This window comes from Oryctolagus cuniculus, chromosome 10, assembly GCF_051225735.1.
Source record: "Oryctolagus cuniculus isolate XC-2025 breed Fujian yellow rabbit chromosome 10, ASM5122573v1, whole genome shotgun sequence".
Lineage (NCBI taxonomy): Eukaryota > Metazoa > Chordata > Mammalia > Lagomorpha > Leporidae > Oryctolagus > Oryctolagus cuniculus.
This window is the reverse complement of record NC_142876.1, coordinates 115,113,691-115,136,723: the sequence shown is the minus strand read 5'-3', so window position 1 is coordinate 115,136,723 and position 23,033 is coordinate 115,113,691. Positions and strand designations below refer to the sequence as shown.

The window sequence follows — 23,033 nt, the reverse complement described above, 5'->3', positions numbered from 1 at the left end:
TTAAGAGGACCCTCAACCATATTTAATAACTTAGCCACTACAGCTAGCTCTGCATGTTGAGGTGAGGGAGATGCAGTAACTGCATGATGCACCTGACCTTGTAAAATAGCCACCCTGGTACCTCCTTTTGCTCCATCAGTAAAAGCTATGGGTGCTTTGGGAATGGGATTAGAATAAACTCTTTTAAAATAGTGTAAGGGTACCGTGTCACAAAATCTAATAAAGGGATGATTGGGATAATGGTTATCTACACTTATGTCAAGGGTGATGGTGATGTGGGACCATTGCCAAGTTTCCTTAGCCCGTTCCTGAATGACTACAGACTCTAACGGAAGGATGCAGGACTGTGGTCTTCTCCCTGCAATTTCTACGACTTGGTGGATGGCTTGTAAAACTAAATTTCCCATAGCCTCCGCATAGGAGGAAATAGATCTGGGCATATGGTTATGTGGGTATATAAACAACAATGGTCCTTCTTGCCAGAGTAAAGCATAGGGATAATGACTTTGTATGAACACCAAAATACTTAAGGGCATAGTGGGGTCACACCGCTGCATAGTGGTGCTCTTAAGGTGCTGTTCAAAATTTTTTAATACTGCTTTTGCCTCCTTTGTAAGTTGTCTGGGTGAATTTAGGCATGCATCGCCTTCCAGAAGTTGGAAAAAAGGGTGCATTTCTTTAGTAGTCATTTTACAATAAGGCCGAATCCAGTTTAAATTTCCACACAATTTTTGTAAGTCATTTAAGGTTTAACATGATGAGTGGAGATATTAAAATCAAGAGGCTTTACTGTGGTAGGGGTAATCCATAGTCCTAAATATTGTACTGCAGGAACTCGTTGAATCTTTTCAGGGGATAAGATAAGATTATAATTGTTTAGGGATTGCTCTAATGCAAAGAAGGCTTTATCTAATTCTTCCTGGTTGAGAGCAGCCAATATGATATCATCCATGTAGTGTACTATTGTCATTTGTGGAAATAATTTTCTTACAGGTGCAATAGCCTTAGCAACATATATTTGACATAATGTGGGACTATTAGTCATTCCTTGTGGCAATACTGTCCATTCAAAATGAGCATTGGGTCCTATATGATTTACAGAGGGAATTGTAAAGGCAAAACGTTGTCTATCTTCCTTGGCTAGGGGGATAGAGAAAAAACAATCATTTATATCAACTACTATTAGTTTCCATTCTCTAGGTAGCATGGCTAAAACGGGGAGGCCGGGTTGAGTGGCCCCCATAGGTTGCATTTGTTTATTTATAGCTCTTAAATCATGAAGTAGGTGATATTTACCTGATTTCTTTTTAATCACAAAGATAGGAGTATTCCAAGGAGAAGTAGATGGCTGAAGATGTCCTGCCCCTAATTGTTCCTCTACTAAGGTTTTTACAGCAGCCAATTTTTCTTCTGTAAGGGGCCACTGCGAAATCCACACTGGCTTAGAGGAGAGCCAAGTTATAGGGACTGGCTGCCGTGCAGTGGCCCCTCCTGGAAACCCAGTCCATGCCTATCCTTTTCTCCTTTTGGACTAATGGGTGTTGTAATACCCTGTTCCCTAGCTCCCAGGCCTCCACCTTTATATCCCATTCATGTCATGATGTTCCATGCAGCCTGTGATCCTTGTTGTTTTCCCTTTTCATTAGTCAAGGTAAGTCTTAATTCCTGTAGGACGTCTCGTCCCCACAGGGTAACTGGCAGCTTACAGATATATGGTTGGAACTGTCCAGAATGGCCTTCATTGTCGGTCCAAGTGAGGATGCTGGCACTCCTAGGCGGAGCATGGGTAGTACCCAACCCTACCAGTGTATTCTCTGACTCTTGTGTTGGCCAAGGGGGAGGCCAGTCATCTGCGGCTATAATACTTACATCAGCCCCAGTATCTAACAAGCCTTGTATTGTTTTTCCCTGAATGACAAGAGGCCAAAGTGGTCTGTTTTCCAATGATAAGAAGAGTGCTGCAAAATTACTTCCTTGTTTAGCTCTCTGATCTCTAATTTTTCCCAGCACAGTAGTTGTGCTAGGGGTCTGTCATTATCTACGATAGCTGCACCTAAGGTGGCTTGAACGATAACTTTAGGTTTGCATGTGGGGAAAGTTACTATTGCTGGCTGAATTTGGAGTCCGCGCTGATAATTGGTGGCTCGTCCAATCACTAGTCCAAAGCCAGTATTGGGAAGAGAATTTTTAGTAGGGACTACATCAATGATTTGAAGATTAACATGTTTTCCGCATATCATATATAAACAGGTGGACGGTGGGAGAGAGATATATAAGAGGGTTGGAGGAGGCGAAGATGGCGGGCGTACGCGACACGTAGCCCGAGTCTGCTGAGAAATAAAGTGGAAGCTGAAAAGCCGATAAACGCATCTGGTGTCTCTGAGGTCTCGCCGGTGTTAACCTATCTGGAAGGTGCACGCCCGCAACTGGTGCTGTGACTCGGATCGCTGCAACGCGGAAAGAAGGTAAGAAAAAAAAAGTCTATAGATGGGAGTCTAGGGGAAAAAGCCTAGGAATACCGCGGTACAATGGGGAACACACAGTCCACCACGAAAATGCACCTATTGATTAGCCGCCTTTTAAAGGCAACGGGGACACCCGTAAAGAGTGTAGCTGTGTGCAATTTTACTAGGATACTATATAAAACTTGCCCTTGGTTTGTTGAAGAAGGAGATTTATCACAGGTTTGGTGGAGATGGGTGGGATGTGAATTGCGAAACACTGGAGTCGAGGAGGGAGTGATCCGCTTGTGGTATCTGATAGATACTGCCTTACGGTCAGTCGGAGGATGACCAGGTCGGGGAACTCTTAGATGAAGGCTCCGAACTACTGGAGGAGCTCAGCGAAGACTCCCATGATAGTAGCGAAAAAGGAGACAATATAGAGGAACAAAGGATGGAAGCAAGTGGAGGAGCCCAACCAAAAGCAAAACATCCACAGACACTGGAATTGCCTCCACTATACCCGGAGTTGCCCTTAATGCCCTCCGCTCCTCCTTACGAACCACCCCCTCATCCTATGCACTGTTGCTGTTTTGCCAGCAATGCTTCAAGCGAGATGAGGCCCATAGTTCTAGAGTCTGGGCCGGAGAAACAGACTAGAAGGCAAAGACTTGAAAATGAAAGTGCTCTTAATGATGATGAAGCCGCTTTTCTTATAAATACTGGGGAATCAACTCCCAACCCACCGTGGCGCCTGAAACCAAATTGGGCAGAGTTCTTTAACCCCCATCAGATCTTTCCAGTGACCGAAGACCGCCAAGGAAATCGCGGGTGGACTCCGGTCGACTTTACAGCATTAAAAGAGCTACAAAAGGCAGTGACTCTCTACGGGCCACATGCTAACTTCACCAAAGCTAAGCTAGGAACCTTAGGCACTCAGGGCCTAGTCCCTGAAGATTGGAGAAATGTCTGCAAGGCAGTCCTTTCAGGGGGAGATTATCTCTTATGGTCAGCCGCTTATAGGGAACTAGCTCGTACTCAGGCGGCGCAAAACCGAGCTGATGGACAACCTGCCTGGAATGAGGACATGTTAAATGGAGAGGGAGCATTCCATGCAGAAGCGGTGCAAGCTTGGTGTCCCCAGGAAGTATTACAACAAATAAGAGATATAGCCTTGAGGGCCTGGAAGGTAGTGCCAAAAAAAGGGAAGTTAAACACAGTCTTACTAAGATAATACTAGGACTGACTGAGCCTTATGCAGATTTTATTAACCACCTTTATGAAGCTGCGGGCAATCTGTTTGAGTCTCCTGAAGAGGCCGCACCCTTGCTGAGACGACTGGCATATGAAAATGCTAATAAGACATGTCGCTCCGCGCTAAGGCCTTGGCAACATAAGGACATCCCTACCTTTATGAAAATTTGCAGAGATATCATGGATGATGTTGCCTCTGGGGCTCATGCTGCTATGGCAATGGCTAAGGCCAGTAGAGCGAGTGACCGCAAATGTTTTGCTTGCGGCCAACCCGGACATGTAAAAAAGGAATGTAGACAACACAAGCCCAACAAACGGCAGCCAGGATTATTCCCTAAATGTGGGAAAGGTAATCATTGGGCCAGTGACTGTTATTCTAAGACTGATACAGCAGGAAACCCCATTCCCCAAGAGTCAAAAAACAAGAGAGGGGCCCCAGCACACCGGGGTCCGAAGCAAAATTGGGTGCGCCAGCAATCGCTATAGACGGAAGATCTCTGCTCCCCCAAATTTGTATATTGACACCCTAACCACAGTGTGATGGTAGGAGTTTTTGTTACCTTAATAGGTCGTTAAGGTGAAGCCATCATGAATGGGGTTAGTATCCTTATAAAAGGCACCCCAGAGAACTCCCTCAGCCCTTCTGCCACATGACATGGTGAGAAGATGCCTGTACATGAAGCACGCACTAAATCTTCTGACATAGTCCTCTCCTGGAAATTGCATTTTCAGGAACGTGAGTAAAAAAAGGCTTCTTCCACCCAGTCGTCTGTGGAGTCATATTTCAGCAGTAATAGTAGACTGAGATTCTCCGCCCATTTTTGAAGCTGGTTTATGGTCATTGTGTTGATTCATAAACACTCTTCTTCATGTACCAGAAGTACAAGTACCTCATCAGACGTATGATATGGAAATGTTTTCCACCATACCTTGGGTTCTTTTTACTGTTTTGGTAACTCCATTAAAGCACAAAGTTTTTCATTTTAAGTCCAATTTATCCATGTCTTTAGTCATTCCTACGTTTTGTGTTGTGTGTAAGAGGCTTTGCTTAACCCCACATCATGAAGATTTACTGTTTCCCTCTAGATTTATACTTTCAGTTTTGAGATATTTGTAAGCTTAGGATCCACTTTGAGTTCATTTTGTATATCAAGTGGATATCCTGCTATTTCAGTAGAAATTTTTTTAAAAGCATTTTTTTTCTAGATTAAATGATATTTGTTAAATTCTTAATTATCTTTTTAAAAATTTCTATTTAAGGAATACAAACTTGATGCATTTCATATATACAGATTTAGGAATGTAGTGATTCTTCCTCCCTCCCCTCTTCCCTCCAACCCACCCTCTTCTTCCTCTCCCATTTCCATTCTTATTTTTTACAAAGATCTATTTCAGTTAACTTTATATTCATAAGATTAACCCTACACTAAGTAGAGAGGTCAACAAATATAGAAGAATATAGAAGAAAAAACAAAAACATAGGGCATTTGTCTTTTTGTGCCTGGCTTATTTCACTAAGTATAATGGTTTCTATTTGCATCCATTTTGTTGCAAATGACAGAATTTCATTTTTTACTGCTGTGTAGTATTCCATGGTGTACATAATGCATATTTCTTTACCCAGTCTTCAGCTGATGGAGATCTGGGTTGATTCCATGTCTCAGCTATTGTGAACTGAGCTGCAGTAAACATGATGGTACAGATCACTGTTTCATACGCTGGTTTCATTTCCTTAGGATCAATCCCCAGGAGTGGCATGGCTGGTTCATTTGGTGGGTCTGTATTCAGATTTTTGAGGTATCTCCATCCTGTCTTCCACAGTGGCTGCACCGGTTTACATTCCCACCAACATTGGATGAGGGTACCTTTTTCCCCATATCCTCACCAGCATTTGTTGCTTGTTGATTTCTGTATGAAAGCTGTTCTAACTGGGTGAGGTGAAACCTCATCGTGGTTTTGATTTGTATCTCCCTGATGGCTAGTGATTCTGAGCATTTTTCATGTGTCTGTTGGCCATTTGAGTTTCCTTTCTTGAAAAATGTTCAAGTCCTTTCCTGCTTCTTGATTGGATTGTTTATTTTGTTGTTGTTGAGTTTCTTGAGCTCTTCATAGATTATGGAAATAAATCCTTTATCATTTGCATACTTTGCTAATATTTTCTTGCATTCTTTTAAAGATTATGGCAATGTGTCCTTTATAGTGATATCTCCTCTGTACTCCTAACTGATGATCTGGGCCCCTCTTCTACGTTATTGACCCTAGCTAGAACGTTATCATTTTATTTAAGATTTTCTTAATTTGTTCTTTTTTATTTTCTGAAAGTAGAAAATCATAACTGGGGACCACTCTTTCTTATAATACCATTAATATTATACTTTTCCCTATAGGCAGTGCTTGAGCTTAATCACACACATTGTGAAATGTGTGTTTCCGTTCTCACTCCCTTAAAACATTTCTCTAATTTCCTATGTGGTTCCCTGACTCATGTATCCTTTAGAAGTGCACTGTTTCATTCATCAATGTTAGAGGATTTCCCAGTTCAACCCAAGTAGAGGGGGCTGTAAAAGGAGGCCACTGTGGATCTGGCCCTAGTTGAGGAGGGTCCATGGTGAAGTGAGAGGGTGGGTGTTGTAGGGGGATGGCTCCAAGACTGGAGAGGCTGTCAATGCAGGTTGTAAAGTTCTAGATGTAGACTTTTCCTTGTGCCTGCAAACCAGCTGCCCACATAGTGAATGGCACTGCTTGTAATAAGGTGATAGATTCCCTGCTACCTCTGGTCCTAGCTTGGTTTGTCAAGCTGAAGTACTTCCTATTACTGGGATGGAATATCAGTGGGGTCCTAGGGATGGACTTTTTTTTTTTTAAGATTTAGTTATTTATTTGACAACCAGAGTTAAAGAAAGAGAGAAATAGAGAGAAAGATATCTTCCATCCACTGGTCCACCTTCCAGGTAGCCGCAACGGACAGAACTGCACAGATCTGAAACCAGGAGCCAGGAGCTTCTTCCAGGTCTCCCACATGGGTGCAGGGGACCAAGGACATTAGCCATCTTCAACTGCTTTTCCAGGCCAGAGCAGAGAGCTCGATCAGAAGTGGAGCAGCTGGGACTTGAACTGGTGCCCATATGGGATGCCGGCACTGCAGGTGTCAGCTTTACCCACTATGCCACAGTGCCAACCCAGCTTTACCCACTATGCCACAGTGCTGACCCCAGGATGAACATTTACATGGGGTTTAGTGCTCTGGGGGTTGGATGGGTTCCAACTGTGACCCCTTTGTCAATATGACATCACAGTGCTGTAGCCTGTGCTCTGAGGATTTGGGTATGCTTGCAACTGTTCATTACTGCAACCAAAATACTGGAGAGGGGCATCTTAGAAGGGAAGGAGATTTATTTCAGCTCATAGTTTGTAGGTTCACAGTTCAAGTTTGGGCAGCCCCATTGCTCCAGGCATCTGGTGAGGCCTTTCAGTCCCTGTGAATTTTGTTTCTTTTCCTTGCATAAATATCCTAAGTCTTCTAGAACAATGTGGAAGAGAAGTGGCGAAAGTTAACATTGTTGCCTTGTTCATATTTATGATCTTATGAGGAAATCTTTCAGTCTTTCACAAGTACTTTGTTAACTGTAATTTTCTTTGTATGGCTCCTGTCAGTAAATGAGTTCCTTTTTATTCCTAGTTTGTCAAGTGGTCTTTTAATATACAAAATGTGGGGGTTGGCGCTATAGCATGATAGGCTAAGTCTCCGCCTGCTCTGCCGGCATTCCATATCAGTGCCGGTTCATGTCCCAGCTACTGTCCACTTCTGATTCAGCTCTCTGCTGTGGCCTGGAAAGCAGTAGAAGATGGCCCAAGTCCTTGGGCCCCTGCACCTACATGGGAGACCTGAAAGAAGCTCCTTGCTTCGGATCGGCACAGTTCCAGTCTTTGCAGCCATTTAGGGAGTGAACTAGTGGATGGAAGAACTTTCCCTGTGTCTCTCCTTCTCTCTAACTCTAGCTCCCAAATAAATAAAAAAGGGGATGTGTTGAGTTTGAGAAGTTTTTTGAATCTTTTGAAGTAGCTATGTGGTTGTATCCCATTCTATCTTTGTGAGTTATTGCCTCATCTGATTTTTCATGTAGAACCATCCTTGCATTGCTGAGATAAATTCCATTTGGTCATGGCGTATTTTCCTTTTAACATGCTGCTGTATTTGATTTGATAGTAATGTGTTGAAAATAGTTACATCTGTGGATTTTCTCTAGAAATATGTTTGTCTTTTGGAATCAGGGACATGACATAATCAGTTTCATAGAGTGAACTGTAGAGTATCCCTTCCCATTATTTGAAACTTTTTGGAAAAGTGTGTGAAGGATTGGTGCTGTGGTTTGTATGTAGCTGATGTGTATTCTTCAAAGATTGATGTGTCAGACCTTGATCCTTAGTGTGTGGATGTAAGAGGTGGTAGGCTCTCAGGGGAGGTCATTGAGTCATGGTGAGTGCTGCCCTTGGAAGGGTCTCTGTAAGTGAGTGACTTGTTCTAGGGGGAGTGAGTGATAATGACAGTACAGGAGCAGCCCCCAGGTTTCTGTGGCTCCCTGTTTCACCACTTTTTGTCTGCCTCCTGTGTGTATTCAGACCACTGTGCTACCATCCAGTATTTGGCCCTCACCAGCATTGAGCTGATGCTGGTGAAAGGCTCTCAAAACTCCAATCCCATGAGACAAATAAACCTGTTCCTTTTAGTGAGCGTGCAGTGCTTGGAATTTTGTAATCATTGGAAGACAGACCAATGAGTGAACTGACGTTGTAAATCCTTCTGTAAACATTTAATGGAGTTAGTGACTTTGGTTCTGGATTTTCTTAATAAATTTTGGATGACAAAGTGCATCTCTTCACTGGTTTTGTGTGTAGTTCAACTTTCTCTTGTATTAGCTTTCCTGAGGTGTGAGTGACATGAGGTAACGTGTGCATGTTTAAAGCATGTGAATGATAAATCTGAACACATAAGCCAGAGGTGATACTGTACCCACCATCACCTCCACAGTGTTCCCTGTGTCTCTTCAATATCCTGTCCCCATGCATCTCCTTAGACACCACTTCAGTCCAAAAACTCACCTCTGTTTTGTTACCTAAAGTTTGAAACTCAGTACAAGGTCCAGTTATTAAGTGTCTGATTTGAATTGGGTCCTTGGGTTTGCCCAAGAGTTATTGAAGGGTTAAATGATCTATTATTTACTTGTGAACATGTGCCAACATAGGTAGTTGAAAATAAAAATTCTTACATCCAATATTTCAGTGAATCCAGAGAGAATACTATGCAGGCAATCATAATTGATTTTGAAGTCAAAGTATTTGCTCATCTAAAGACATGTTGTTTATTCCTGAACAAGTGAACACTATTCTCCTTCTGAGATACACATTTTTTTTTAATCTTTTATTTAATGAATATAAATTTCCAAAGTACGACTCATGGGTTACAATGGCTTTCCCCCCCCTACCGTCCCTCCCACCCACAACCCTCCCCTTTCCTACTCCCTCTCCCCTTCCATTCACATCAAGATTCATTTTCGATTATCTTAATATACAGAAGATCAGCTTAGTATACATTAAGTAAGGATTTCAACAGCTTGTTCCCACACAGAAACATAAAGTGAAAAATAATAGATGATTTTTTTTTAAATCATGATGAAATCAGATCAGACCTATTGTCATGTTTAATCCCAGTGAGAGTCAAGTTGGGAATTGATAATTTCTTTTTTTTTATCTTTTATTTAATGAATATAAATTTTCAAAGTACGACTCATGTGTTACAATGGCTTCCCCCCCCATACCGTCCCTCCCACCCACAACCCCCCCCTTCCCACTCCCTCTCCCCCTCCATTCACGTCAAGATTCATTTTCGATTATCTTAATATACAGAAGATCAGCCTAGCATACCTTAAGTAAGTATTTCAACAGTTTGCTCCCACACAGAAACATTAAGTGAAAAATAATAGATGATTTTTTTTAAATGATGATGAAATCAGATCAGACCTATTGTCACGTTTAATCCCAGTGAGAGTCAAGTTGGGAATTGATAATTTTTTTTTTTTACAGAAGATCAGTTTAGTGTACATTAAGTAAAGATTTCAATCGTTTGCACCCCCATAGAAACACAAAGTGAAATATACTGTTTGAGTACTCGTTATAGCATTAAGCCTCAGTGTACAGCACGTTAAGGACAGAGATCCTACATGAGGAGTAAGTGCACAGTGACTCCTGCCGTTGACTTCACAAATTGACACTCCTGTTTATGGCGTCAGTAATCTCCCTATGCACCAGTTATGAGTTTCCAAGGCTATGGAAGCCCCCTGAGTTCTCCGACTCTTATCTTGTTTGGACACGGTCATAGTCAAAGTGGAGGTTCTCTCCTCCCTTCAGAGAAAGGCACCTCCCTCTTTGAAGACCTGTTCTTTCCACTGGGATCTCACTCACAGAGATCTTTTGCCAGAGTGTCTTGGCTTTCCATACCTGAAATACTCTCATGGGCTTTTCAGCCAGATCCGAGTGCCTTCAGGGCTGATTCTGAGGCCAGAGTGCTATTTAGGACATCCGCCATTCTATGAGTCTGCTGAGCATCTCACTTCCCATGCTGGACCACCCTCCCCTTTATCCATTCTATCGGTTGGTGTCAGCAGATACTAGACTTGCCCATGTGCTCCCCTTGACTCTCAGTCCTTTCATTATGATCAATTGTGAACTGAAATTGATCACCTGGAATAGCGAGATGGCATTGGCACATGCCACCTTGATGGGATTGAATTGGAATCCCCTGGTATGTTTCCAACTCTACCAATTGGGGCAAGTCAGCCCGAGCATGCCCCAAATTACACATCTCTTCCCTCTCTTATTCCCACTCTTACGTTCAACAGGGATCACATTTCAGTTAATTTTCAACACTCAAGAATAACTGTGTGATAATTACAGAATTAAACCAGTCATATCAAGTAGAACAGACAAAAAAAAAATACTATGAGGGATAATGTATTAAGTTGTCCATCAGCAGTGAGGGCTATGCTGATCAAGTCACCATTTCTCATAGTGTCCACTTCACTTCAGGAGGTTTCCCCTTTGGTGTTCAGTCAGTTGTCACCGATCAGGGAGAACATATGGTATTTGTCCCTTTGGGACTGGCTTACTTCACTCAGCATGATGTGTTCCAGATTCCTCCATTTTGTTGCAAATGACTGGATTTCGTTGTTTCTTACTGCGGTATAGTACTCTAAAGAATACATATCCCATAATTTCTTTATCCAGTCTACCGTTGATGGGCATTTAGGTTGGTTCCAGGTCTTGGCTATTGTGAATTGTGCTGCAATAAACATTAGGGTGCAGACCGCTTTTTTGTTCATCAATTTAAACTCCTTTGGGTAAATTCCAAGGAGTGGGATGGCTGGGTCGAACGGTAGGGTTATATTCAGGTTTCTGAGGAATCTCCAGACTGATTTCCATAGTGGCTTGACCAGTTTGCATTCCCACCAACAGTGGGTTAGTGTCCCTTTTTCCCCACATCCTCGCCAGCATCTGTTGTTGGTAGATTTCTGTATGTGAGCCATTCTAACCGGGGTGAGGTGAAACCTCATTGTGCTTTTGATTTGCATTTCCCTGATTGCTAGTGACCTTGAACATTTTTTCATGTGCCTGTTGGCCATTTGGATTTCCTCTTTTGAAAAATGTCTATTGAAGTCCTTGGCCCATCTCTTAAGTGGGTTGTTGGTTTTGTTTTTGTGGAGTTTCTTGATCTCTTTGTAGATTCTGGTTATTAACCCTTTATCTGTTGCATAGTTTGCAAATATTTTTTCCCATTCTGTCGGTTGTCTCTTCACTCTCCTGACTGTTTCTTTTGCAGTACAGAAACTTCTCAATTTGATGCAATCCCAATAGTTGATTTTGGCTTTGACTGTCTGTGCCTCCCGGGTCTTTTCCAGAAATTCTTTGCCTGTGCCAATATCTTGAAGGGTTTCTCCAATGTTCTCTAATAACTTAATGGTGTCAGGACGTAGATTTAGGTCTTTAATCCACGTTGAGTCGATTTTTGTGTAAGGTGTAAGGTCGGGGTCTTGCTTCATGCTTCTGCACGTGGAAATCCAGTTTTCCCAGCACCATTTATTGAATAGACTGTCCTTGCTCCAGGAATTAGTTTTAGATCCTTGATCAAATATAAGTTGGCTGTAGATGTTTGGATTGATTTCTGGTGTTTCAATTCTGTTCCATTGGTCTATCCATCTGTTTCTGTACCAGTACCATGCTGTTTTGATTACAACTGCCCTGTAGTATGTCCTGAAGTCTGGTATTGTGATGCCTCCGGCTTTGTTTTTGTTGTACAAGATTGCTTTAGCTATTCGAGGTCTCTTGTGCCTCCATATGAATTTCAGCATCATTTTTTCTAGATCTGCGAAGAATGTCTTTGGTATCTTGATTGGGATTGCATTGAATCTATAAATTGCTTTTGGGAGAATGGACATTTTGATGATGTTGATTCTTCCAATCCATGAGCATGGAAGATTTTTCCATTTTTTGGTATCCTCTTCTATTTCTTTCTTTAAGGTTTTGTAATTTTCATCGTAGAGATCTTTAACGTCCTTGGTTAAGTTTATTCCAAGGTATTTGATTGTTTTTGTAGCTATTGTGAATGGGATTGATCTTAGCAGTTCTTTCTCAGTCATGGCATTGCTTGTGTATACAAAGGCTGTTGATTTTTGTGCATTGATTTTATATCCTGCCACTTTGCCAAACTCCTCTATGAGTTCCAATAGTCTCTTAGTAGAGTTCTTTGGATCCTCTAAGTACAGAATCATATCGTCTGCAAAGAGGGATAGTTTGACTTCTTCCTTCTTGATTTGTATTCCTTTGATTTCTTTTTCTTGTCTGATGGCTCTGGCTAAAACTTCCAGAACTATGTTAAATAGCAGTGGTGAGAGTGGGCATCCCTGCCTGGTGCCAGATTTCAGTGGAAATGCTTCCAACTTTTCCCCATTCAATAGGATGCTGGCTGTGGGTTTTTTATAAATTGCTTTGATTATATTGAGGAATGTTCCTTCTATACCCAATTTTCTTAGAGTTTTCATCATGAAAGGGTGTTGAATTTTATCAAATGCTTTCTCTGCATCAATTGAGATAATCATATGGTTTTTCTTCTGCAGTCTGTTAATGTGGTGAATCACATTGATTGATTTGCGAATGTTGAACCATCCCTGCATACCAGGGATGAATCCCACTTGGTCTGGGTGGATGATTTTCCTGATGTGTTGTTGTATTCTATTGGCCAGAATTTTATTGAGGATTTTTGCGTCTATGTTCATCAGGGATATTGGTCTGTAATTTTCTTTCAGTGCTGCATCTTTCTCTGGCTTAGGGATTAAGGTGATGCTGGCTTCATAGAAAGAATTTGGGAGGATTCCCTCTTTTTCGATTGTTCTGAATAGTTTGAGAAGAAATGGGATTAGTTCTTCTTTAAATGTCTGGTAGAATTCAGCAGTGAATCCATCTGGTCCTGGGCTTTTCTTTGTTGGGAGGGCCTTTATTACTGTTTCAATTTCTGTTTCAGTTATGGGTCTATTTAGGTTTTCGATGTCTTCATGGTTCAATTTTGGTAGATTACATGTGTCCAGGAATCTATCCATTTCTGATAGGTTTTCCTGTTTGCTGGCATACAGGTCATTGTAGTAATTTCTGATGATTCATTTTATTTCTGTGGTGTCTGTTGTTACGTTTTCTTTTTCATCTCTGATTTTATTGATTTGGATCTTTTCTCTTCTTTTTTTAGTTAGTTGGGCCAATGGGGTGTCAATTTTGTTTATTTTTTCAAAAAACCAGCTTCTCGCTTGGCTGATTTTTGTAGATTTTACAGAAGATCAGTTTAGTGTACATTAAGTAAAGATTTCAATCGTTTGCACCCCCATAGAAACACAAAGTGAAATATACTGTTTGAGTACTCGTTATAGCATTAAGCCTCAGTGTACAGCACATTAAGGACAGAGATCCTACATGAGGAGTAAGTGCACAGTGACTCCTGTTTTTGACTTTACAAATTGACACTCCTGTTTATGGCATCAATAATCTCCCTATGCACCAGTCATGAGTTTCCAAGGCTATGGAAGCCCCTTGAGTTCTCCGACTCTTATCTTGTTTAGACAAGGTCATAGTCAAAGTGGAGGTTCTCTCCTCCCTTCAGAGAAAGGCACCTCCCTCTTTGAAGACCTGTTCTTTCCACTGGGATCTCACTCACAGAGATCTTTTTGCCAGAGTGCCTTGGCTTTCCATGCCTGAAATACTCTCATGGGCTTTTCAGCCAGATCCGAGTGCCTTTAGGGCTGATTCTGAGGCCAGAGTGCGATTTAGGACATCCGCCATTCTATGAGTCTGCTGAGTATCTGAGATACACATTTGAAAATGGTGATCATTCGTTTCTCACTGCTGATTAACACCAAGGGACCAAGGGTGGCATAACCATTGCCCACCAACAAATGGATGCACAGGAGAACTGGGTCACTGTTCAACCATATCCCTGAGAAGAAAGACACCATGCAGTCCATCAAGTAGACGAGCACAAAGAAACCCAGGAGCAGCAGGATGGTCTGGGTGGCCCTGTGCTCTGGGGAGGCTCTTGGAGAGAGGCTGGTGCTGTGAAGATGCTGGGACCGCCTCTTGTGCCTGCACAGGAGAGTCACCATGTACCCACTTGAGACGGCCATGAGCCCTACAAGGGAGACATCCCTGAAGATCCCCAACATAGAGAATGTGTGTCTGAACACGTGACTCAGGGACAAGAGAGAGCAGGATTTAGTGACAGACATAAGACTGTGGGATGTACGATTTTTGGTGGCAACAGTGGAGATTAGGAGACGAGCACTGATGGACAAATTGAAGACCCATAGGAAGAGAAATCCACAAATGATGTGGTGTGATGCTGTGTGCTTGAAATTTGCCAACCAGGAGCTCCTGGGGCTGAGGGTGATGGCCTGGAGGACACTCAGCAGGCAGGTGGTACCCAAGGAGAGGCCCCGTGTCACCTGGTGCAAGTAGATGTCATCCCATAACTCCTGAGACTCAAAAATGTCTGTGGCTATGACCCCCACAGTGATCAGCATCCCCAGGTGGATGAGGGCCAGGTGCCCAATGGCCAGGTCAGTGGGCCTGGGCCTGTGCTTGAGAAAGAACCAGAGGATGTGGAAGAGAAGAAGGAAGGCGTTGTCTGTGATCCCAATGCTGACTTCCGAGAAAACAGCATTTCGTGCAGCAGCGATACTGGAAAGTACAATGTTTTGACTCATCTTTTTGGTGAGAAATTCATACAGTTAATGTCTGAGGACAAAGTAAGAAATATAATTTATCACACATTTTACCTCATTTATCAGTCTAAGCCACAGCCACTCCTTCATGAAGTTGTGTGGCTGAATCCCAGTGCACCCTCTTAACCTGGGAATACTGCACCCCCCCACCCTCTCCTGGAAGCCACTCTGTTCCCAGCTGCACACCTGCCAGTCTTGGTTGGGTACTGCATCCCACTGCTGGGCTCCCACAGGACCTGGACAGTAAAATGATCAGTATGTGAAAATTGTTTCCTGAGCTTTACCTTATTTTACTTTTTCAAAGTCAGGGATGATGAATTTTTCCCTTTGAATATGCAAAATCTGATAAAAATTCTGGCTACGTAGTAAGAGTGCTGTAATTTCTGGTGAATTCTAATGAGAATTTTAGGAACGCAGTTATTAGACCCCATATGTATTAAGTGTCAAGTATATATCCATGTAGTATTCTCTTATGTCACTGCTATGTTTATTTTGGTTTATATCCAGAGAAATTTTCTTTCTCTTAAAACTATTTTGAAAGTGTTACAGAGAAGGAGACACACACACACACACACACACACACACACAGGGGTCTTCCATCTGCTAGTTGAATCCCCAGATGGCCACAAAGGCTGGAGTTCAACTGATCCTAAACCAGGAGCCAGGAGCTTCCTCCTGGTCTTCCCCGTGGGTGCAGGGCCCAAGCTCTTGGGCTGTCTTGTGCTGCTTTTTCAGGCCATAGCAGTGAGCTGAATCAGAAGTGGAGCAGCTGGGACTCGAACTGAAACCCATATGGGATGCTGGTGCCACAGGCAGCAGCTGTACCCGCTACACCACGGTGCTGGCCCCGAGAAATTCTCTTAATATGTAAGAGACCTAATGTTTGTTGATATAAACTCTGAATTTAAATCTATGATCTGACGTTTACTAAATGTGTGACCATCAGCTGTCAATTAACACATGAGCCCCAGTTAGCTCATTTGTAACCATAGGTAGGCATGTCACTTACTAGAGATGCTGTGTGTGCAAATGTATGAGCAGGTGTACTAGCTGGGGGACAGTGGTCTCTGCAGGAACTGCAGCCACGGCTGTCCCTGTGAGTTTTTCCTCATGAGCTCCCTTGACAGAGCGCCGTCTTCTCCTAATTTGCCAACCCTGTCCATGCCTAGAGGGGCAGGAGGACGTGAGCACCAGAGTAGCAGGCGCTGAACACCCTCTGTTCCATGGTTCCTTCCCTCTGCATTCCTGGCTTGTGGAAACTGCAGTGGATATGTTCATAGTAATGTAGATGGCTGATTCCTTTCTACAGAAATGATTAGACAGATCCTCCTCCTCCACCAGGAATGTGTTCTCCATGAGGCCTGAGCCTTCCTGTCTTCCCCTGTCAAGAGGTGTATGCGACTTAAGTGTTTAATTTACGCTGGAGAACTCAGTTATGACCTACGTGTGGGCTATTTCCACAATAAATGTAGCTATCTACTTATAAATATGCAGCATATAACTCAGAAACAAATAATCCAGTAATACATTTCCACATATTAATCATCAGATAATCAGGAGTGTCAGACTGAATTTCATCCACAGCAAATCAGAGTGTTGTGATTCTATGACTTGCTAAGGAGAAGCTGAACTGTTTCAGCCCCATTGCCTTTAGCATTTAAGAATACAGACAGGGTTGGTGCTGTGGTGTAGCAGGTTTTGTCATTGCCTGTGTCTCCAGCATCACATGTGGATGCTGGTTTGTATCCTCACTGCTCCATTTCCAATCCTGCTCCCAGCTAATGGCCTGAGAAAAGTGACAGGCATTGCCCAGGTGCTTGGGCCCCCGTCATCCATGCGGGAAACCCAGATGAAGCTCCTGACTCTGGCATGGCTCAGCCCCGGCCACTGCACCCACTTGGGATGACCACTTAATGGAAGACCTCTGTCTTTCTGTCCTAACTCCGACTTTCAAATAAACAAATATTTAAAAAAAAATTATCTGGGATAGTCTTGGAAAATTGCCAATTTTCCTCAAGAGAAATGCCATAGTAGTGTTTTTAAATGTTGACCTTTTCTCAAAATATTGATCAAATAAATGACAACTCTGTTCATACGCTTAGGAAGATAAGGTTTGATCATGTGATGTGCTCGAGACAGAACAGAAGTGTTTGTCTTGTGGTCCATCCATCTCTGCATGTTACGTGTCCTGTGACCATTAATCAAGCAGCACTGAGCAGCTGGCTCTGTATTTCCTGTACTTACAGCGACACTCAGCCCTCTACTGTGCATCTGTTTCACCTAAGCTAGGAGATAGGACTGATAGTGCTTTAACAACAGAACATTGAACATAAATATGTATATATATGCATATATATAATATCAAACTTTATAGGAAAGGAACACATTTCATCCATTTGATATATAGTTTTATGAGCATAATGCTACTTCCCAAATTCCTCCCCATTCCTGCCCTCCCTCCTCCTCTTATTTTTCTTTTAATTTTTAAAATGACATACTTCTAATTTCAACCAAATAATTCATCAAGTAGGAAAACCATTGTTCAAGAGTATAGACAACACTTCAAGAGATTGAAATAAAAATTAGAATTGTAAATTTCTATTTTTAAGATTGTTTGAAATACATGTGATTTCTTGCCTGTTAATGAAGTATATGGGAACATCAAGTCAAAAAATAGAATCATTTTGTGAAAAGATTTGAAGTTTGTGTATATGGAGAGTCTGAATTTTTCATTTAAATGCATATTATGAAAACACTATGCATATATTTCAAAAATGTTTTGTGCCAATATAAACTTAGCTTTTAATTACATTTTCCATGAATTTTTTGAAGTTCTCATGTGCAGGCTTTGCTTTAATTGAGATTTTAAAATAAAATGGAATCTCCTAAGCACAAATACATAACAGTATAAACTGATGAAGTACCATGTCTTACCGTTGATAAGTTATGGGTGGGACCACGTATGTGCAGTGTTTCTCAGAGGGTTGTCAGGAAAGGCGGGAAGTGCGATGCCTTGAACTCGGGGTCAGATCAGGAAGCCTCATGTTTGGTGGAACCTTCTTCAGAAGCACTGAAGGGGAAATGCCCAAGAAGGAGCTGGAAAACTTTCCCTTTTTCTCAGGATGGTGATCAAGGAAAACCACACAGGTGGCACACTGAAGGGCACCCGTTGAGAGTGGCTGCTGTGAGGATCAGGAGAGATGCCCAAAGTCGAGTCCACTCACCCCGCTAGCTCCACTTGCTGAGCACACGCCATGCCACCAGTGGAATGCAGACACCATTTCTGTACGTTTTATATTTATATGTGTGCATGTTAGAAATAAAGAAATAGAAATTAAGAGGTTAGCTATTTCTTTGCTGATATTTTACTATAAAGCATTCTGAAAAGTTAGAAGCAGTGCTCTTCTCTTAGCATGTCCTCCCCAGCCATGCTCTTCACACACACTGCTGACAAGCACAGCACAGACTAGGAGATCATAAGACAGCAGGAGGAGCCAGGAGACCCTCTCAGATACAGCTCCGAGGAGTGACAGTGCGAGGTGGCACCTGACTCTGCTGATGGACCAAGCCCCCAAGTCACCTTCTCCACACTGGAGAAAGCAGACGGCCCTCAGAGAGACTGGAGATGCTAACACATGTCAAAAGATCACAGCGCTTACAATTTGAGGATCTTAAAGAGGTCTCATGAGGACTGTTGGTATCACAGGAGAGGAAGGAAGGGCTGAGTGGGAAGGTTAGGAGAATGAGAGAACAGGACTAAGAAGTGTCTGAGAGAAATCAGCATCTGCTTGAGCACTGACCTCCAGGAGCTCTTAGATCTGATGCTGCAGGCTGAGTTCAGCCAGGAGCAAATGGACACCATGAAGACTCCTCCTACACCTGATCAAGACAGCACTCACTTCAGACAGCTGTGTGCTGCACGGACCCAAGTCACAGCCAGTCCTATGCTACATGGCACCATCAAGAGGGCCAGAGACAGTGGAAAACACCACGATCAGTGCACCACCATCAGTCAGGAGGGAAGTGTAGGGAGGAACACCTTCAGCAGAACCCATTACAGCCTTGGGTGCTTATGACCTTGTGGGTAGACAGACACCAGGTGAAGGGAGGAAGAGAGGACATACCGGCTCTGTCATGTGTTCTGTAGCGTGAGCATTTTGTGTCATCTCTTAGGGCTGACATGATGTGTGAGTACTGGGGTTTCTGCCCAGCATGTTGTGATGTGCTTAGATACATGAAAGTGCATTCTTTGGTTGGTCATTTCCATGTAGGTCAGTTTCCCCATCACGGTTGATAAAAATGTGATCCAAGAGGTGAAACTGACCATACCCAAGGGATGTATATTAAGATCTATAACTATTTTGAGCCACACGTTCAATCTTTTGGCATAACCCTGGCTGGAACACAATGAAGGGAACTATGGAAAAAGAGCTGGCAGAGTCAGCACAGGCAGGTGGATGTTAGTGCCATGTGCAGAGATGCAATGAGATACATGAATTCTGGGAGAATGAAGAAAAAACTTGAGGAGTGTTTAGGTAAGTGGGCCTCAGCTGTTCCTCAAGCAGTCTGGATGGGAATTATATACTGGTGTCACAAGGTGGAATGATTGTACAGTACAGCTCATGGTGCCTCCCTACACTTGGGTATTTGTAGAACTAATAATTTTACATGTAGTCTGAGAACACTCAAGAGTGAGTAGTTACCATTCCAAAGCCAAGTCCAGGAAAGTCCAGAGGGGCTGCATCATAACAAACAAGGACGATAAGTCACAGATACTAACAAGAAAATCCTATCAGACCAGCTTCCCTGGTCCATTGAACAAAGACGTGAGAGTGGCTGGACTTCCTGCCTAAACGGATGCCGCTGGCAGCTGTCATCACAGTGCAGTCTTTGCATCTGAGTAACAGGAGATTATTTCATATTGATCTCTTCTATTAAGTGCATGACATGTGTACAGGCATGGTATATCTTGCATCATCAATACATGGAGTTTGGCATAAAAAAGTGTAAAACTCAACCATAGGGATCAAGGCATATGAAATTCATCTTATTCTAGAATCTCCTCCTAATGTAAGGTTTCTTGAATATTTGTTAGCCACAGAAGGAGAGATTTTTTTTAATGGGTAAAGACAGACATTTGGAGACATATTTCTGAGATTATGTTCTTCCATCATTTGGAGAGAGGGAGAGAGATCCCTACCACCATTTCTTTAATTTTCATGTAAGTTCAGCATCATTACTGCATCCTGGAGTTGGGAATTTGCTCATGGCTTAGGAGCTGACTCACGCAATTGGAAATGTGTGATGTTGAAGCCCAGACTAGAAAGATTTTTGTAGGAAAATACTGGGAGACATTGTGTAGGAAGGGGAGGGTTAACTGTACATGGTGGTGTTTATAGCAGCAGCGTTGTTTACTTCATTGAGTTTAAATTATTTTATAAGGGGCTGGTATTGTCACATAATAGGTTAAGCTGCTGCCTGCAATGCCAGCATCCTGTATGGGTGCTGGTTTGAGTTTGGACTGTTGAATTTCCTATCAAGCTGCCTCTTAATAGCCTGGAAAAGCAGAGGAGGGTGGCCCAAGTCCTTGAGCCCCTGCACCCACATGGGGTTGATCTATCAAACCAATGAAAGTCGCTTCATCCAAAGAAATGAATAGGAAACTAAAATTAACTAGTTGAGTTTTATATGAAAAATGTACTATTTTATGACTTGTCAAAAGACCAAAATATCCTAAAAGATTTCCCAACTGTACTACACAGAGAACACCCCTGAGCTGTGGAGGACTGTTGGAGCCCAGTCTCTTCTGAGGCTGCCACAAACCTCACTGTAGTCACAATCTGTCCCCCATCACACCCTGCCTAGGAACCCACCCGCCCTGATGGCCCATCTGTGGAGTAAAGAGCCACTTACCCAGGATGACAGCTGAGGGAGTCCATGCACCTGAGAGGAACCTGCAGGGTTTTAAGGGAAGGCTTCCTGAGCTCATCTCTCTGCAGGATCTCATTGTAGTGTCTGCACAAACCTGACAAGATGCCGCAGGGGACATGGGACACGCGGTTCCCTGTGGAACAGGTCACCTGTCTCTGCATTTGCCCTTACTCTCTCCTGGATAATGGCAGTCTGGGGAGAGCTGAGCTCAAAACTTTTCTCTGAGTTCCCTGACACCTGTGTGAGGGGCAGAAGGGTTCTGGCTGGGTAAACAACATCTAGTTCTCTGATCTTGATCCTGAGAGCACCAGAGTCCCAACCCACTCCACACTGTGCAGTGACCCTGCCTCAGGCTGAGACGCCTGGTGTCCTCCATGAGTTCCCAGGGGCTGAGGGACCTCGCCCTGGAATGTGAGGGGCAACTTTGTCCCTGGATCCACTCACATGCCGCACCTGGTTTCCATGTGTCATTAGTGGTATATGCTGTGATGTTCAAGTTCTTAGTTTAAAATTAAACTCTTTGTCAGACTGAAGGAGATGTAGAAACCTCTGATCAATTCTTCGTGGTGAAAATTGTTTGAAATTCTCTTGTAGAAACCCTCTGAGAATAGAACAGCACAGTGCTCATTCCTATCTAACTGTAGTTAGCACCTATTCTGCAGCCTGTCCCCTCACCTCTGTTCTCCCTAGCCTCTTGTCGCCACATTATACTTCAGCTGTTAGGAGCTAAGCTGTTTTTCAATTCCAGATACAGGTGAAGTGGTATGGAAATTATCTTCTTGTGCTTGGCTTATTTTATTTAACAGAGTGGTCTCTAGTCCCATCCGCTTGTTGCCATTGATAAACTTTGAGCTTTGTTTGACTGAATAGCACTACAGTGTGTACAAGGACGTTTTCCTTATCCATACGTCAGTTTCCATATCCTGGCTGCTATGAAGATGGCTGTAATAAACGGGGGCATGTTGGTGTTTCTTCGACAGTGGTTCCCTTTTCCTTGGATATGTGCCTGGAGGTGGAGTTGTTGGGTCATCTGGCAGTTCCATTTTTAGTTTTCTGAGGCAAGTTCATACTATTTCCCATAGTGGCTGAACAGTCTCATCAGTATACAATGGTTCTCTTCTCCCCACATTCTTGCCAGCACTTGTAATCTTTGTGTTGTTGATAGCAGCCAGTGTAACAGGAGTTAGGTGTTATCTGTGATGGTTTTTATTTCCATTTCCCTGTTGATTAGTGATGTTAAGAAATTCTGTTAACCTGGCAATTCACATACCTTCCTTTGAACAAGGCCTCTTTATAGCTACTGCCCATTTTAAAATTGGATTATTTGGCTGTTTTGCCATCGGGCATTAGAGATTATGGTTATTAATCCTTTGTCATGTGAATGCTTTAAAAATATCTTCTCCCATTTTTTAAAGATTTATCTATTTATTCGAAAGGCAGAGTTAACACACAGAGGGAAAGAGAGGTAGAGAGGGAGAGGGAGAGGTCTTCCATCTGCTGGTTCACTCCCCAGTTGGCTGCAATGGCCGGAGCTGCACCCATCCAAAGCCAGAGGCTTCTTCCGGGTCTCCCACATGGGTGCAGGGACCCAAGGACTTGGGCCATCTTCTTCTGCTTTCCCAGGCCACAGCAGAGAGCTGGATTGGAAGTGGAGCATCCAGGACTTGAACTGGTGGCCATATGGAATGCCAGCACTGCAGGTGGTGGCTTTACCCACTACGCCACAGCGCTGGCCCCATAAAGCTCTTTAGTTTGATGAAATACTATTGCCTTTTTTCCCATTCTTCCAGGGTCTGATCTAACAAATCCTTGCCCATTCCAATGTCCTGTAAAATTTCCTCTGTTGTTTCCATGTAGCTCCAAGTGTCAGGTGTTACATGTATATCTTTGATCCATTTTATGCTAATGTTTTCCATCGTGAGGAATAGGGTCTGACATTATCTGTATCTGGATATCCGATTTCCCAACATTATTTATTGAAAAGACTGTTATTTTGCCAAAGTATATTTTTAGCACCTTTGTGAAAAGATCAGTTCGCTTCAGGTGCTTATGTTCAATTGTAGGGTCTGTATTCTGTTCCACTGTTCCACTT

General features: G+C 42.9%; 1 protein-coding gene across 2 annotated transcripts; it reads right to left on the bottom strand.

Annotated features, from left to right (window-relative positions):
* Positions 1–9,036: 9,036 nt before the first annotated feature.
* Positions 9,037–14,992, bottom strand: ORYCUNV1R1541 (vomeronasal 1 receptor oryCunV1R1541). 2 transcript variants are annotated; one of them, NM_001167230.1, is given in 2 exon segments: positions 9,037–9,087; positions 14,093–14,992. In NM_001167230.1, coding segments are annotated over 2 exon segments (951 nt in total).
* Positions 14,993–23,033: the final 8,041 nt, after the last annotated feature.